This window comes from Acomys russatus, chromosome 22 (genome assembly GCF_903995435.1).
Source record: "Acomys russatus chromosome 22, mAcoRus1.1, whole genome shotgun sequence".
Taxonomy (NCBI): domain Eukaryota; kingdom Metazoa; phylum Chordata; class Mammalia; order Rodentia; family Muridae; genus Acomys; species Acomys russatus.
Genome location: NC_067158.1, coordinates 27617443 through 27635171, shown reverse-complemented (window position 1 = coordinate 27635171; position 17729 = coordinate 27617443). Strand labels below are relative to the sequence as shown.

Sequence of the window (17729 nt, the reverse complement as noted above, 5' to 3'; positions counted from 1 at the left end):
CAAAATTCCAAGTGGAAGTGTTGGTAGATCACTCTCCCATCCACTACCCCCAGTCTTTTCCTCCTCTATAGCTGAAATCTCTGCCACCAGCATATTCTGGACCTTAGTTCATGATATGCTGTGGGTCTCCCTACAATCTGCTGTGCTGCTCACTAGATCTTGGGGGGAGGGGCAAGGAGAATAGCAGGCCGACCCTTCTCCCTCCCACAAGGGGGTGGGGCTGAACACACTGCTAATGGGCTGAACACACTGCTAATAATGTATCGACTTCATGTAGAAATAGCAAGCACATAGCGTCGTGAGCCTTTAGCTTCACTGGAACCCACAGGCTCCATGCAATGGGTCCATTCCCTAATTCTTTGTAAGGGATTCCTTATTACTTACCATGGAAAGCTGGAAGAAACAGAGGGCCAGGAAGTGAACGCTTTGGCCTTGGCAGTATGTAGCCTGACATCTATCAATTATCCACCCCCTACTCATTTATCCATGTATCCATCCATCCATCTATCCACCCACCCTTTCTTCCACCCATCTACCCACTCACCCACTTCTATCTATATCATATTCATCTATTCCTTCCATATACCCACCCTTTCATCCACCCATCTACCCACCCCCATATCCACCCATCCTTCATCAATCTATCTACCCATTCTTCTGTCCCCACAAAAACCCATCTTTGTATAGTCATCTACTCTTTGTTTTGTTTTGTTTTCTGAGACAGGGTTTCTCTATCTAGCCTTGCCTGTCCTGGACTCACATTGTAGACCAGGCTGGCCCTGAGCTCACAAGGATCCACCTGCCTCTGCCTCCCAAGCGCTGGAATTAAAGGTGTGCGCCACCACCACCCAGCTAGTCATTTGATACAGGTTCTGGCTGACACTTCAGATAAGAATCGCTGCTTGCCAAACCCTGGTAGGGCTGCCAAAGTGGCCCCTGTGCCCCTGTTGGATAAGTGGATGGACATACAGGTAGTGGATGGGTCAATCCGTCTCAAGAGTAACATGCTTATGGCCACCCAGGAAGCCATGGCCCAGGCCCATCTCAACAACTCTGTCCTCCAGCAAGCTCTCAGCAAGACCTTGAGTCTAGACTGTCCCCTTCTATCGTCCCTTAGCCAAAAACAAATAAAAACAAACACAAACAAACAACATTTATTATTACTGCTCTCAGCTATAAAACGGGCAGAAGCAACTATGAGGTATCACGGGGCACAGGCAGTAAATGGGGCTGTAGAGGTTGGAGCCGTGAATTACCTCGGGAGAGGAGACCGTCCCTACCCATTAAACCACTGTCTGCTCTGGATCTGAACCTCCCTCATCCACCCAGGTACCGGAAGGTGGTGTCCAATGTGTGTGAAGGTGGTGTGGACCTGCAGCAGAGCCCAGTGCAGCTGCAGTGCCCCCTCACAGCACCCCGGGGTCTGCAGGTGAGCATCCGTGGAGAGGCGGTGGCTGTACGGCCAAGAGAAGATGTGCTTTTTATGGTGCGACAGGAACAGGTGAGCATCACCCCGGACTATCACTGGAAGGGCAGTTGCAGCCAGGCACCCGAGGGTGAAACGCCGGACGGACTGGAGTATGGCCACAGAGGCCAGCCTACCCTGAGCGTGGGGTCACAGGACCAAAGTTGGCCTCTTGGTTCAGGCCAGCATTTGAGATGAAACAAATACAAGAACAAGTCTGTGTCAGAAGTCAGCAGGAAATGCACTCCACATCACACATGTATGAACATGTGAGTGCACAAGTGTGCGTGTGCGCATGTATATGTGATCTGGTGTTTATCAAACATTGATATAAAACTAATTCACCCCCATAGGTGGCACTAAACTTATTTTATTGATTTCTTTCTCCTAATGCTGAGGATCGAACCCAGGGCCTTGTGCAAAGCAGAGAAGCATTTTTCTACTGAGCCGCACCCCCAGGCCAATACTAAAGCAACTTTGAACCTCTAATTATGTTATTGATTTAGTTGATCTGGAATCCAAACAAAAGCATAAAGTTTTTTTAACATCTTATAATCACAGTCCAGAGAGAACTCTTTCTGTGCATATATGGGGATAGATATAAATACAAGTTTATATATATGCACACACAAATATATATTTTTCTCCACCCAGTCTCCCACTCATTCTATTTTTACTTCAGAACAAGTGTTACATTTTCTTCTGATTTTAAAAATAATATATGCTCATTGTAGTATATTTAGGAAACACATTTGTATATATAAACACCATGGACACAAATATCACCCAAAATCCTGTTCCCCAAAGGAACTGTTAAGTTCTCTGTTTCCCTTTGGCTCCTGTAAAATTAATAGTTTATGAGACACATCCCTGTGTCTCTATTGACAGAAAGCAGCCATTGAGAAAACATTCCGAAAACTTAAAGGCAGAAGGAGAACCCCATTCTCCCCCAGGATTTATGGCAGTCTCCATTCACACATCAACAGGAGTTCAGATCTTCAGCTAACATGACCATGCATGCTATACTCAACATCCTTTAAAAGGTGTCTGGCTTTAGAAGTACAGACCTGGTCCCCTGAAAACAGGGAAACTGAGGCTATGGAGGGCTCATACCGGCCACACTAAGCACCTGCGCATCAGGCATTGTGACAGCCACTTTCTGTTGGAAATGCAATCTAGCACTGTGCACCCAAGCAGCTTATATTATAGATGAAGAAACTGAGACATGGGCAGTGAAGTCACTCTCTGAACGCTAAGTGATAAAAAGAGTCATAGACGGCCTTGTGTCCTCTGGAGACCTCTGGACTCTCAAGCAGACAAGTCAGTGGCCCCCAGCCCTCCAAAAACAAACAAACAAACACACACACACACACACACACACACACACACACACACACACACACACACACACACACACACACTCCCTCCCTCCGTCCCTCCCTCCCTCCCCCCCTCCCAGGTCCTCTTGCTGACTGATACAGCCTTAAGGTTAATTTGAGCCATCAGACAGCCCTGTCTCAGGGCTGTGTATCTCTGTCTGTGTTGGGACAATGGGAGGACAGAGGCCCTGGTCAGCCTGGGGCCTCCCTGAACTCTCAGGCAGACTCAGGGAAAGGCTCTCAAATTCCTGGCTAGATAGCTTGGAAAGACGGCCATATGCTGCCCCCTAGAGCTTGATAGAAGAAACTACAGCACATGTGCAGGTAGGAGCCTCTGCTGGGTCTGGAGGACAAGAGGACTGAGCATCTTTGGAACCCTTGCTGGGCTGTTTGTCAGCCTCAGGCTGGAATGGGCAGACTTGAGGGGAGCAACACAAAGAGGCCTTGAAATAGGGGTTACTGGGCAACCTGCGCCTGGGAGGGAAGGAGGTAAGAACATGGGACTGGGGGCGGGCATCTGCACACTCACATTGTGACACTGGCTCCTGTACACGCTCATGCATACTTATAGGCACCATGTGCACTCCCTTACTACATACACCCTACGCTTACACATCACTGGATGTGAAAACAGGGCTGGCTGCAAGGAGCCTGGGTTTTCTAAGTATCTAAAAATTCACAGCATTGGGGGAGGGAGGCCAGGGACAGACCCATAGACACCTGCCTGTGCTTGACAGGTGCAGAACAGACTGGTGGGGGTGCTATCTCTCCATCCAGCAAACCGCCCCCCCCCCACACCACCACAGACTTCAGACAACCCAAAATAGACCACACACCTGCGTTAGGAAGTGGAACAGTGTAAACTTTTAGGACCCACATCAAAGCTAGCCCAGAAGCACAGGCTGGGGATCCTCAGCACAAATGGGGCTCCAGGCCACACGATGACACCTTGATATGTCAATGACATATAGATTTGGAGCCAGGAAAACTGCTGAGGAGATAAAGGTGGCTACAGACAGGAAGGCAGCTGTGCAAGAACCCCCAGGCTCTGTGGTTTTTTAAATGGGAAAGAAACATGAGGAGACAGTGGACATAGAGGGCTGCACATAAGCTCACAGGGAGATGTACAGGAGGGCATGCGCTCTGAAGGATGGGGGCTTTAAACCCAGAGCCAGACACCCACTTCAAAGTGCTACCCAGAACTTTTCCCGTCATAGGAATGAATTGGGTGTGGACGTTCCCTTTGCTCCTCACCCAGCCCTGCCAGGAGAGCCATGGGCAGAGAGCCCACCTTCAGAGCCTGGGTGCCGGAAAGCCTCAGTCTTGCAACCTGTAAAATGGACACACGAAGCACCATCTATGCGGGGTTCTGGGACTGTCTTATAAAAGCCTCAGCCAGCTTCTGGGCATTCTGGGAGCCCCTTAGCTCATGAAAACACTTCTCAGGGTCTACCTCTGTGTTCACACAGCCCCCTCCTGGTGCCCAAATCACTATGGTTTTCTCTTCAAGTCTCCTACCCTGTGGTGTCTTGCACTCCATGCCCCATGTGACCTCCTCTCAATGACCTGAATCTGAAGGCTTATTTTAAATGTCTATTTCAGAGGGTCCCAACAGACATGGATTATGGGTGACTCCATCCAGGCCAGCATAGCATATCCATAGAGAAAAGTAAATGAACCCGGGTAGTTGTGGCACAGATCTTTTTTTTTTTTTTTTTTTTTTTTTTAATTTATTTATTCACTTCACATCCCAATCGTGTCCCCCTCTGTCCTCTCCTCCTGGTCCCACCCTCCCTCCCTGTTCCCTATAACCCCCCTCCCATCCCTCTTAGAAAAGGGGAGCTCCCTCCCACCTACCCATCCCAGCACATCAAGTCTCATCAGGACTGGGCACATCCTGTACCCCAATGGCCTGGCAAGGCAGCCCCAGGGGGAGGTGGTCAAAAAACATACAAGAAAGTCCTTGTCAGAAACAACCCCTGCTCCCCTTACTGGGGGACCCACATGAAGACCACCTATGGGTGACACGCATCTTTAATCAGCTCTTGGAAGGGAGGCAGAGGAAGGCAGGTCTTTGTGAGTTCGAGGCCAGCCTGGTCTACAGAGCAAATGCCAGGACAGCCAGGGCTACAGAGAAGCCCTGTCTCAAAAACAAACAAAAGAAAATTAAACGAACATCATTTACATACAAGTGCCCTTGGCTTTTGAGGTCTGGAGGGTATGGACTAGGAAAACTGCTGATGGCTAATTTGGGGTGACCAGGCTGGAGGGGAAGAGGGCTGGGAAGACAGGCAGACAGGGGAGAGAAACTTGAATAGGGATGTGGGAACTCCATCTCAGACTCAGCCAGCAGTTTGTGCCCCTCCTTGCCCGCTCCACGCAGCTGAGCCTCATTCCTGGCATGTTGAGAGACTGGGTTGTTTTCTTTGTTATGTTTCCCTGAAGAGACCTCATGCTAAACATCCTCCACCTGCATGTGACACTCCACTTTTCTTCCCAGTCCTGTGGCCTGGCTCAGGCTCGGGGTTCCCCCTGGACCCCACACAGCCTTTGAAATACCTCTCTAAAATCACCTATGGGTGTTCTGTTCTAAAGGAGACCCCGGCTTTGGTCCCATGAGCTGTCTCTCAGCTCAGCCCACTGCAGGCTGAAGCCCTAATAACAGAGACAGCCTACTCTCTGTGGCTTCACGGAGCCTCCATCTGAGGGAAAGAGAGCTGGGTGGGCATCTAGCGCTAGACACCCCGAGAGGCACTCCTGAGTGACCCTGTGGTATCTCCCTACAGGGTGATGTCCTGACCACTAAATATCAGGTGGATCTTGGGGATGGCTTCAAGGCCATGTACGTGAACCTCACGCTGACGGGCGAGCCCATCCGGCACCACTACGAGAGTCCTGGCATCTACCGAGTATCTGTCAGGGCCGAGAATATGGCAGGCCATGATGAGGCCGTGCTCTTTGTCCAGGTCAACTGTAAGTCCGCTGCTCCTTTTCTTGTGAAATGAAGAGCCAGGGCTTTGGGGGAAGCACAGGGAGTCTTGTAGGGTTGCTACAGGCCCTTGGGACACTGAGGCCATGAACAGAAAGGTAGGTGGGCTGGCCTCGGACCTGGTCCCAATGGTTTTCACAGAAGTAGTGGTGAGGGTGGTAATAGTGACAGTCATGGTGGTGCAAGGAATAGTTAACGATGTTAGTAATGGTGGTGGTGACAGTGATGCTTACGACACTGATGGTGGAGGTGACACCGTAGGTGATGATGATGATGGCAGTGATGGAGGTAGTGAGAGTGGTGCTGGCAGTGATGGTGATGGTGATGGTGGTGATATCAGTGGTGGTGATGGTACAGTTGTGTTGATGATGGTAGTGGTTACAGCAGTGGTGGCAATGATGTTGGGGATGATTGTAATGATGATGATGATGGTGATAACGGTGATGGTGGTGGTGATAATGGTAGCCATTGTGGTAATGAGTGTGTGATGATAGTGACGATGGGAGTAATACTGGTGGTGACTGAATTAGCTATTTTTGAGCCACTGTGATTGTAATACCTGACAGAAGCTCCTTAAGAAAGAACAATTTATTTTGGCTCTCAGTGTCGTGGGGCTCGTGTCTACCAAAGGAAGGAAGGCATGACATCATTCATAGCAATAGTGTATAGGGCTCAGGGGCTCCTCAGGTCACAGTGGTTCAGGAAGCAGAGAATGGGCCTAGAATAACAGGCTGTGTGTGAACCTCAGAAGGTCGGCTTCTGGTGGTCTGCTTCCAGTAGCTAGTCCCACCTCTACAGGTTCCACAGCCTCCTTAAAGAGACACTCCAGATAGGAAACCAAACTAAAACCACGAACCTAAGGGGTGGGGCATTTTAGATTTGACCCATAATATTCTAGCTCTAGCCCCCAGAAGCTCACAGTATTACATCTCTAATGCAAAATGCATTCAGTACAACTTCATGGATCACCATGGTCTTAAAAGTTCTAATGCTGTTCAAAAGTCTAAGCCCAGAGGCTCCATTCAGACCCCACAGAAACCTCTTAGTGGTCCTTTCTCTCTAAAGTGAGCATCCCCCCCCATTAAAAACAGAAGAAAGGGGAACAGCAAGAAAAGATTTGATCAAAACAAGCCTGAAGCACAGCAAGGAGACACCGGGTCCCCTAGCTCTGTGTAGAACCTGCAGCATGTGGAGGCATCGTGGGCTTGGACGGCCGTGCCCACATCCTTCCCATGTCAGCATTCTCTCACACAGGCTCTATTCACTGCCTGCAGACATCCCATGTTCCTACATCCCATGCTGGGGTCTCCAATCAATCCTAGGCCTCACCCTGGAAGCTTCATGAATTGGCTTGTCGAGGTCTCCCTGCAGGGAATTTGACCCCACCGTGCACACATTGCCTGGCTTAACAAACTTTCCTTTATAATCTGAGTGCAAGCGTCTGTGGCCCTATAATTCTTGCCTCCTGCGTGCCTGAAAACCCAGTACTGCTTTTCCAGATGCTTTCCATAAAACAGTACCAAAGACTTCAACCTGCACAGCCAGATGTAGTGAAAGAAGTAACCCCACGTACCTGCTACCGGTTTACTGTATTTGTGACCTTTGCTTCTCTGGGACCACAATACCTGACAGGAAGAATGTGAGCGAGTGGGGAGAGGTTTACTTTGTTTGAGAATTACAGGGGGTTGCATGGTGGTGGGGCAGCACAGTGGAGTTTGTGGCGAGGGAGTATGCCATGGTGAAACAGGGATTTCTGTTAGGGAACAGACAGGACTATCAGCCAGGGAACAAACATTTGGAATATAAACCTGCAGAGATAGTTTAGATCCAAACCTTAGCTTTTGTTGGTGAGGCTGGGGAGTAAGTAGTGATGACTGTGATAGGCTATGGTGAGTAGTGATAGTGACTGATGATGGTGGTGGTGGTGGTGGTGATGGATATGGGGGTGCTGATGATGATGGTGGTGGTGGTGGTGATGGATATGGGGGTGCTGATGATGATTGTGGTGGTGGTGATGGATATGGGGGTGCTGATGATGATTGTGGTGGTGGTGATGGATATGGGGGCGCTGCTGCTGATGGTGGTGGTGGTGGTGATGGATATGGGGGTGCTGATGATGATTGTGGTGATGGTGGTGATGGATATGGGGGTGCTGCTGCTGATGGTGGTGGTGGTGGTGATGGATATGGGGGTGCTGCTGCTGATGGTGGTGATGGTGGTGATGGATATGGGGGTGCTGCTGCTGATGGTGGTGGTGGTGGTGATGGATATGGGGGTGCTGCTGCTGATGGTGGTGGTGGTGGTGATGGATATGGGGGTGCTGATGATGATTGTGGTGGTGGTGGTGATGGATATGGGGGTGCTGATGATGATGGTGGTGGTGGTGGTGATGGATATGGGGGTGCTGCTGCTGATGGTGGTGGTGGTGGTGATGGATATGGGGGGGGGTGCTGCTGATGGTGGTGGTGGTGGTGATGGATATGGGGGTGCTGATGATGATTGTGGTGATGGTGGTGATGGGTTGTAGTGAGTAGTGATGGTTTGGTAGTGGTGGTGATGAAGGTTGTAGTGGCAGTGGTGACCATGGTGTTGACAGTAGTGATGTGATGGTGGTGATGGTACCAGTGAATTTGATGGGGACAGAGATTAACAAGTAGCCACTGAAAAGTCCTGTGCCTCACTGTCCCTTAACCATGAACTTTTGGGGACTCTTCAGCTCCCCTGCAGGCCCTCTACCTTGAGGTAGTCCCTGTCATTGGCATCAACCAGGAGGTGAACCTCACAGCCGTGCTGTTACCACTGAACCCCAACCTCACTGTCTTCTACTGGTGGATCGGCCACAGCTTGCAGGTGCGCCCTATGCCCCTTCTCAGCCCCTGTTCCCATAGGTTGCTATCTGATGTGTCAGGTGGGGCAGTGCGTTGTCCCTGGAACCTGGCATCAAGATACAGCGTAGGACCATTGAAAGGGACTAGCCCTGGGCTTCTTTCACTCAATGCCCACCCTGAGCATCTGTGTGGGGTCCATCTGAAAAGCTCCTGAATAGTCCTGTGAAAGACATGGGATAGAGTAGTGGACTGGAAGTTTGGGTGTGAAATGTGTCAAAGGAGGGCTTGGGGGAGGCTTTCTTTAGAGGAGTGGTATTGAATTTGGGCTCACTCCATGGGCTGCGTTATACACTGTGGTCCATGGGCAGCAATGGGCACTTCTTGATCAGGAGACATGATGAGGCGGCAAAGCATGTGATGAGGGGGCAAGACTGTTCATCTTTAAGACCTATGGAGGGCCATTCTTTACTCACTCAGGATGCAGTAACCCTGTGCCTCCACAGGATCCCTGATACAGAGGGCAAAGAGAAGGGAGGGGCTTCAAGTACAGGGTCAATGCCTCTTCAAGTGGGAGGCTTCTAGAAGAATCAGGATTGTGGGTTTGATGTTCTGTTGTAGCCTTGCCACCTGTATGCTCCCAAGCCCCATCTCACCTCCCAGAGCCACTACACACACACACACACACACACACACACACACACACACACACACACACACATATGGCATGGCCTGACCTGTAGTCCAGGTGATGTCACCACACATCCATGATGAGGGTGACTGCCTCCTGCTACTGGGTAGGGTCTAAGCTCCTGCTGGGGCATAACTGTGGTCAGGACAGTGAACAGAGCTGAGATGGGGCACAAAGTCTGGCCTGTGGCTGCCTAGCAGACAACCAAAAGGCTCTATAGGAGGCCACAGGGAGCCTCTAAATTCTAGAGTCTAGAAGGATGTGCCATGCTATGGAGGCAGGGCATGTTCCCAGTCCAGCTTAGAGCCAGAGCATTCTAGTCCCTCCCCCTACACCTCCTGGACACTTCCAGTGCACAAGCCTGCAGCTACTCACTTGTTGATGAGAACCAGGACCAGCACAGCCCCAGTGTGCCCCTGACAGTAGACCAAGGGCCAGTGTCCCTATCATGCTCCATCCTACCAGAGAGGTCTGACCCTGCTTGTGCCCACAGCCTCTCCTTTCCTTGGACAACTCAGTGACAACGAGGTTTACGGACACTGGAGATGTGCGTGTGACAGTGCAGGCTGCTTGTGGGAACTCAGTGCTGCAGGACTCCAAAGTCGTCCGTGTGCTGGGTGAGTTGTCCCCGGCTCCCTACACAGGCCAGCACAAGTGCACAGCTATGGAAGGCCCCTTCACTCCTGGGTGGTCCTAGGTTGCAAAGAGAAGTCCAGGTGAATTCTGGTTCTGTGACTGGCTATGTGGCCTTACTGAAGTGTCCCATATTCTCTGGCCCCAGTTTCCTCCCTCTATAAAGTGAAGTGCCTCATGAGACTAGTGAGCCTATTGCTCAGAGATTTAACAAGAGCTGGTGAGCTTCTGTGTTGCCACCTCCATGGGCCTCTCTGCTCACACCCACTGCTCTAGAGATGGTCCATAAGAGGACCTGTGGATGGTGATCACTTATCTGAGCTCTCTGAGACTGTCAGACCTTACTTAGTACATGTGTCTGGAGGAGAAGGGGTTCTCCCAGGGCATGTTACCCTTTCAACACACCTGAAGCTCATTCATCTTAGGAATGCCCTCTACCGTGGACCACAGCCATCAATCACATTAGGGGCCTGCAGGCTGAGGGATGAGGCTGCCTTGAGTTGGTCCTCCCTCACAGTGGACCTGGGACTGCCCGCACCATAGGATGTTGGGTCACAGTTCACAAAACACCATTCCCCTAATCCCTCTGCCCAGCAGAGCTGTTTCCCACTCCGTAAGAGAGAAAGGAGAAGCCAGTGAGGGTGAGAGTTTAGTGCTAGGGCTCCTGTGTCTCTAGAACAGAGCTGAAGGCCCTGAGGAATGGAATGTACATGAGATGTGGCCTCTGATCTCACGAGGACTCTTTTTTTTTTTTAATAATTTATTTTTATTTTATGTGCATTGGTGTTTTGCCTGCATATGTGTCTGTGTGAGGGTGTCAGTTGGAGTTATAGACACTTGTGAGCTGCCATGTGGGTGCTGGGAATTGAACCCAGGTCCTCTGTAAGAGCAGTCAGTGCTCTTAACCACTGTGCCATCTCTCCAGCCCCCCCTCACGAGGACTCTTGATCTGATGGGGTGACCATTTGAGTTGAAGTCCATGGGTCCTTGAGGAAGTAGATGACATCAGAGGACATGCACTCCTGTGATCTGAGGAGCAGATCTCATGGAGTGGATGCATACAGTGCTATGCCCCCTCACAACTTGATGGCCACTGTTGTCATCAGCACATGTCAGGCTCTGAGGCACACAAGAGGAGGGTTCTTATCTTCCAAACACAGGGCCAGGGCCATAGGGATAGAGGTGGGGCTATCTGGACCTTCTGGCATGTGCTACCTTGTGCAGGGTCTCAGCCATACTCCATATCTCACAGGATCCACTCTCTCCTCTTTCAGATCAGTTCCAGGTGGTGCCTCTGCAGTTCTCCAGGGACCTGGATACCTTTAACCCCAACACACCTGAATGGAGAGAGGATGTGGGGCTGGTGGTCACCCGGCTTCTCTCCAAGGTACCCCATGGCTTGGGCTTCAATTCTATCCTGAACCATGGTGTGGTTTGTGGGCTGAGGAATGAGGGTAGGACAAGGCTGGGGGCTGCTTGGGAAGTGATGTGTTGATGCTAGACATCTCAAAGGGGGGTGGCACTGTTATAAACAGCCAAAACACTGTAAGTTCCCTTCCTCTGGTGAGTGAGAGCTTTTAAGGCCACCACTGGTTCCCGTGTGTGTGTGTGTGCGTGTGCGTGTGCGTGTGTGTGTGCATGTGTGCGCGCGTGCATGTGCATGTGTGTGTGTTCTATACTCTATCTTTCTCCTGAGAAAGAGAAGGAAACATGGATGATCACAAAGGCAGTACATTGGAGTGGGCAGTGGAATACCTAAGTCCCCATACCCCCAGAAAGACAAAGGCTAGCCCTCTAGTTCCATCTAAAACTACCACAGACAGAAACCTACTCTGACCACACTTTCTTCATCCTGTGAATGTGCAGATGAAACTATGAGTATTAAAGGATGGGCAGGAGTTTAGCTCACAGTATATGGTGTAGGACTCCCAGGAGGCAGGCAGCTGCTCAGTATCTGAACTTGGCAAGCTAGGGGCTGTACAGGTGTATGGTTAGAGCTGGGGAACAGGAAGGAGCAGACAGAAGGAGTCAGCAGGGCCTCATGTCACCTCAAGAACAGGGCACAATAGACTGCTCTAGGCTCAGGATGAGGAAATGCTTGCAAAGACAGGCCTGGGCAGGTGGAGTGGCATTAAGGTCATATCCAGAACCCACAAGGTGCTAAGGGTTAGGCATGTAGATCAGAACAGGGGACCAGGACATACCTAGGCCAGGAAGGAGAGCAGATCTTGCTGGGAATTTAGCCTGTAGCAAAGGGTGGGGAAAAGAAAAGGACCCAAGTGTTCTACCTGTCCTCACAGGAGACCAGCATCCCAGAGGAGCTGCTAGTGACTGTGGTAAAGCCAGGACTGCCCACCATAGCAGACCTGTATGTACTCCTGCCTCCTCCCAGGCCCACAAGGAAGAGGAGCCTCACAAGTGACAAGGTATGTCCACTGGCCCTTTCCTCCATGCACAATAGGTCTGGGTGGCTGAGGGCCCAGGTGGGGTCACTCCTGACAGCCACATCTTTGTGGAACATCATTTAAATGTTTACTTCTCACTGTAATGCTGTCTGACCCAAGGTACCACCATCTGCCTGTGACTCCACAGTTAGTTTTAGTGAGATAGGCAGCTTCTAGCAGAAGGAGGCTAGGCCAGCTTGTGTGGATGGTCTCCACTCTCTCACAGCATTGTCTGGAGCTGTCATGTGACCTCAGCCTCACCCCCAGGAGTACTGGTACACACGGTGGGAAACCCTGGGGCCTCGGGCTACAGGGAAAACCAGAATTCAGCTTAGGAATCCTAGTACATCCTCCATGAGGTGCCTTGACAGTGGCCACCTTGGAGACTGTCATCTGAGAGGCCCCCAAACGCTGAGTGCCAAGTAGCCTTTGGAACAACAGGCTTCACTCTGAAGGTGAAAACAAGTTCACGGGGACAGCGGTTTAGCTAGCTAGGCATCAGGAGGTCACAGGCTGACCACCCCCCTGGTGTCCATGTATAGGAGCCTGTTCACTCTGCACCTATATGAGTGTCCAGAGTGCAAATGGAGGCAAAGCCTTCTCTCCTCCAAAGGCTGGGGTTCTGTCCGTCACAGCTTCTGGCTCTGACCCAGTGGACTTAGCTAAGGTCAGAATCCCAGAGGCATAGCCACGTGGAAATGCATGTCAGAGGGAACAACTGAGTCCCCATACTGGACCCTGGACAGTGACTGATAGGGGTGACGTAAGGATGATAAGGCCTGGGCGGGCTCTGAGGTATACTGTGAGCCTCACCTGTTGGCCACGTTACAGAGATCTTGACTATGGCATTGTGCTCCCCCACAGAATCCCCTAATCCAGCACCCATACCCCACGACTCCCCTCATAGGTGGGGTACCCTGCCCTGCCTCATTTTTGTGATCTTTCACTTCTGGGAAGCCTCATTGACCATGGTCAGGGTGGGGACTCCTGGAGTACTCCAAGCCTTCCACCCCCCTACCCCCACACACACAGAAACCTGGGTCTTCTGTCTGTTCTGCACTGGAATGAGAGCTTACAGATGACAGAGCTGCCTGCGCCGTCCGTGACTCCTAGTGAACCCAGCTGCTGGGCTCTCAGGCCTTTCCCTGATGAGAACACGGAGCATCAGGCAGTATCCCTTCCCAGTACCAAGGGACTCTCCAGGACTCCTGGCCCCAGGACTCTCCCACCTTCTTTGCTTTCAGAGACTGGCAGCTGTGCAGCAGGCACTGAGTTCTCATAGGATCAGTTTTATCCTTCGAGGAGGGCTGCGTATCCTGGTGGACCTGAGAGACACGGATGCAGGTGATGGACATGGCTTGGGTACTCCCTGGGGCAGGGTGGGCATGGGGGCAGGCCAATGGATATTGAACGTGACTATAGGATTTGAGCAGGCCTTTATTTAGCTGCCAGTGGCCCTTTTGGCTGGGGCATCTCTGGATAGATGCACCAACCCCTACACAGCCAGCCCCAAGCCTCACCATCTGGCATGACCTGTATGGAAACAGCCACAACAACCATCAGGAACCTTCCAAGGCACTCAAAACAAGTACAGAAGAGGGGTGCTATCCCCCTCTGAAGGAAAGCCAGCCAAAATGAACCCCACTTAGAGTAGGACTTTGTCAGGATGGGAGGCCAGTCCTCCAAGGCCACGTGCCATGTTCTTACCCTTCACAACCTACTGTACGATCAACCACATGGGCCAGGCCTGATGGACAACATGAAGTAGGCTCATCCAGGCCCAGGCTGGGGACACCCAGCCCACAGCTTCTCCTCTTGTGCCTCTACCTTGTAGGTCCTCAGAGGCCAGCTGGCAGTGGTGGCTACTGGGCTGTGGTGGTCCTCTTTGTCATCGGGCTCTTTGCAGTGGGAGCATTCATCCTCTACAAGTTCAAAAGGTAAGGCCTCCTGGCAGCTTTGACATGTGGCAAGCAGCTCATGGCCTCAGAGGTGGTGGCTTCCACAGGCCACAGGAGCAAGTGGTGTGAGTGTTCCCTGTACTGGGACCAGAAAACTCACAGGCTCCCTTCTGCTCAGCCTGGTCTTCTGCACAGGCTCAGAGCATCTTCTTCACTCACCCTCTCTAGAGGGGGATTCTGTTTGCCCTACAGATAAGGATGCAAGGCCCAGGGAGACACAGTACCAAGTCCAAGGCCGGTGGGGCAGGATTGACCTGTATCTCTGCCTCGTGGCTTCTCACACCTCAGCTATGACTGCCCCAGGGGATCCCAGTGACCTAACAGCACCAGCGACTATCGGGGGTAGGGCGTGCTGGTAGACCATGTGCTTTCTATACAGAGCTTCAGTGCTCTCTTCCCTCAGTGGCCTGTCCTCACAGTGATCATGGGATAGCTCTAGGAGTGATGGGAGACAGCTATGTCCCTCATCTGCTATGTCAGTGTGTGGAGTGCGGCTGAGTGCTGGCAGAGCTCAGAGCCCTGTTCATAGGTTCCACTCGGAGGCAGCTCTGGGGTGGTGGCTATGGGAAGGCACAGGCCATTCTACAGACACAACTACAAGGAGGCTGGCGATAAACATGGTGGTGCTGCCTGGAGGCAGATAGCTAGCAAACCCCATTGTGAAACCCACCTGGATTCAAGGTCCCATGCCTGCTATTTGTAACTCTCCAGCAGGGACACCCTTGGAACACTTTCACAATTGCCCAGTGTAACAAGACCTCAGTCACTTCCGCCCCCAGCATATCAGACTGCAAGGCTGGGACCTGTCTATGTGGCAGGCAGGCCTTCAGGTGGCCTAGTGCTGAACACATCTTAGAGATCTCGCCAGATGCTGCCTTGCCACAGGCCCGCCTCAGATGAAGGTGTTTCTCCCTCAGAGACATAGTGTCATTGTTCTATAAGAGGGGATGCAAGAGAGGAGACTGAGGAGGGGGAGGAAGAAAAAGAAGCCAGCTAGGCAGTATTCCTGCCTTGCCTAGCTCCAGGATAGTGCCACATGAGCCCTGGGTGGAGGGGTAAGTGACAGGACAAAGCCCTGGATCCAGGAGTGACACCCATGGTCAAGCAGAGGGAAACTTCCAGATATCTGCATGGGTGGATGTCAGTATGAGTACGGGTGCTCCTCTGGACTTGGTCCCATCCTGTGGGACGTACAGGGCTGTGGGTGATTAGTTAGAGGGCAGCATGCTCGCCTAGGGTAGGTGAAACTGGTCCCTGTGGATGATGTGTCAGCCCCACCTTCCAGACTTCCCAAGGGTCCAGTGGTGCTTCCACACCCTGACCCCAGCCTGCCACATGTGGTACAGGTGGCCCAAAAGACAGGAAGGACACTGCCTGCCACGTAGCAAGAGGGGGAGGGGCTACAGTGAGGCTGACCCAACATCCCCGAGGTCAGGGCCATCTTTCTGAACCAGCCCAGGCTTTAAGGTTGGAGGGGAGGGATGTGTTGCTATAGAAACAGAGAGCTCAGACAGGGGCCAAATGCCCCTCCCACAAGATCCAGGCCACCCCTGGAGGGTGTGGTGAGAGGGGGGAAGGCTGAGCATGGCAGAGGAATCCTGAGCAGTCAGTAGAGGGAGACTGCAGAGTGCCCCATTCTGTTCATCTGTCCTTTCATCCTTCTGGGCTTTAAGATCTGCCTCAGCAGCCAGGTGGGGGTGGAGCATCTCTGTAATCCCAGCACTAGGGAGGCAGAGGCAAGCAGGTCGCTGTGAGTTCAAGGCCAGCCTGGTCTACAAAGCGAGTCCAGGATAGCCAAGGCTACAGAGAGAAACCCTGTCTCCAAAAACAACAAACAAACAAATGTTCTCCGTCTCACTACTAGCAAAAGGTCTACTTCTCCCTGACTCTGTGCCCCTTACAAGGCTGGCAAGATGGCCACTGGTCACTCAGAAGTCTATAATGATAGGTAGGGCCACCCCCAACATCTAAGTCCATCACTTGAGTGTCCCCTCCTGGTGGGGATACACACCCTCTCCTACTCAAGGGACCTCCACATGCCTCAACAAGTTGTTGTCATCCCCCCAGGGGGTGTCTCTGAAGCCTTGTCTCTGAATGGGCCTAGGACTTTTCTGGCTTTAGTTAGAGTTAGTGGGGCTATTCTCGACACAAAGGGCTATGTGCAATGTGCTCAGTCCTAGAGGGCAGACTGTACTCTGTCTCCCTCTCTGCTTCCTCTGGGGCCTGGACTAGAAAGCCAAGTCACAGAACACAGGGTGGAGGGAGCATGTTAAAGGGTGGACTCCCTGGGGCATGGTACTGTCTACACTGTGCCCCCACAAGTGACTTGGGACCAAGGGCTCATTCAGAGCTCAGCCGTATCTCTGGCCAGCAGGAAACGCCCAGGCAGGACAGTGTATGCCCAGATGCACAATGAGAAGGAACAGGAGATGACAAGTCCCGTGAGCCACAGTGAGGACGCCCAGAACGCCATGCAAGGTAAGAACCAGGGCGTGGTGGCCCTGTCTGTCCTCACTACAGAAGGTTCCATCAGAGCCTAGGGGACATGGACCAGCCCAGCCCTACAAGACAGTCTCTCTGGGCCATGAGTCCTGGCACAGCAAAGATAAGGCCGCAGGTCTGTATGGAATGACGTCAGAGGCTGCGGGCTGAAGGCACTGCTCCTTGAAGTGGTTTGTCAGCTTTCACAGCCCGCAGAGAGGCAAGAAGCTCCCTCACACGAGGGGAGTTCCCCATCCTCCCTCACAGTCCCCGTTAGCTGTTTATTGCAAGTGCAGAATTCATAAGCATCATGTGCATGGACCCCCAGAATGGCTCTTCACAGTTTATGCAGGATTTTCACCAAGATGAGGTTTCGTTCCTGCCGTGCGCACAAGGAGAGGGCCGTGCCTACCACCTTGGCTGTGGTAGCCCTTCTCACCCCCAGCAATATCCGCATGTCATTATCTCCATTCTGTGGCTCCTTAGCTGGAAGAGTGTCTAGGCTTAACCAGAGCCCTACTGCCCTGAATCTCTGTCCCACACAGGCCTACCCATACCCCTTTGTTGGCAGTGGGCACCACAGTCTACCACCCTCAGTGGCTGTGAGCATTCTGCTAGGATGTCTAAAAGGAGTATGGCACATAGCAAGGCTTTGTCAATGATAGCTGTGATGGTACAGCCATCTCCTTGAATACCACACGTATTCCAGTCTGTTGCTCCTCAGAGCTGTGATGGCTCCCACCTTGAGAATTAGTGAACCAGCAAGGTCTTGAGTCACCCAGGGTGGCACAACTATCTGTCGGTGCCTGGCCTCAGATCACAACCAAGTCAGTGTGACCCCAAAGCCTGTATCCTCCAGGCTAG

At 51.9% G+C, this 17729-nt stretch overlaps 1 protein-coding gene across 1 annotated transcript in view; it reads left to right on the top strand.

The window, feature by feature from the left end:
- Positions 1–17729, top strand: part of Sorcs2 (sortilin related VPS10 domain containing receptor 2) — a 344463-nt gene that overhangs the window by 325042 nt on the left and 1692 nt on the right. The window contains exons 18-26 of the mRNA XM_051164704.1: positions 1330–1501; positions 5631–5817; positions 8550–8683; positions 9843–9966; positions 11257–11369; positions 12283–12408; positions 13671–13770; positions 14261–14363; positions 16759–16862. Of these exons, the coding sequence (XP_051020661.1) occupies positions 1330–1501; positions 5631–5817; positions 8550–8683; positions 9843–9966; positions 11257–11369; positions 12283–12408; positions 13671–13770; positions 14261–14363; positions 16759–16862 (1163 nt within the window). The remainder of the gene's footprint in view (positions 1–1329; positions 1502–5630; positions 5818–8549; positions 8684–9842; positions 9967–11256; positions 11370–12282; positions 12409–13670; positions 13771–14260; positions 14364–16758; positions 16863–17729) is intronic.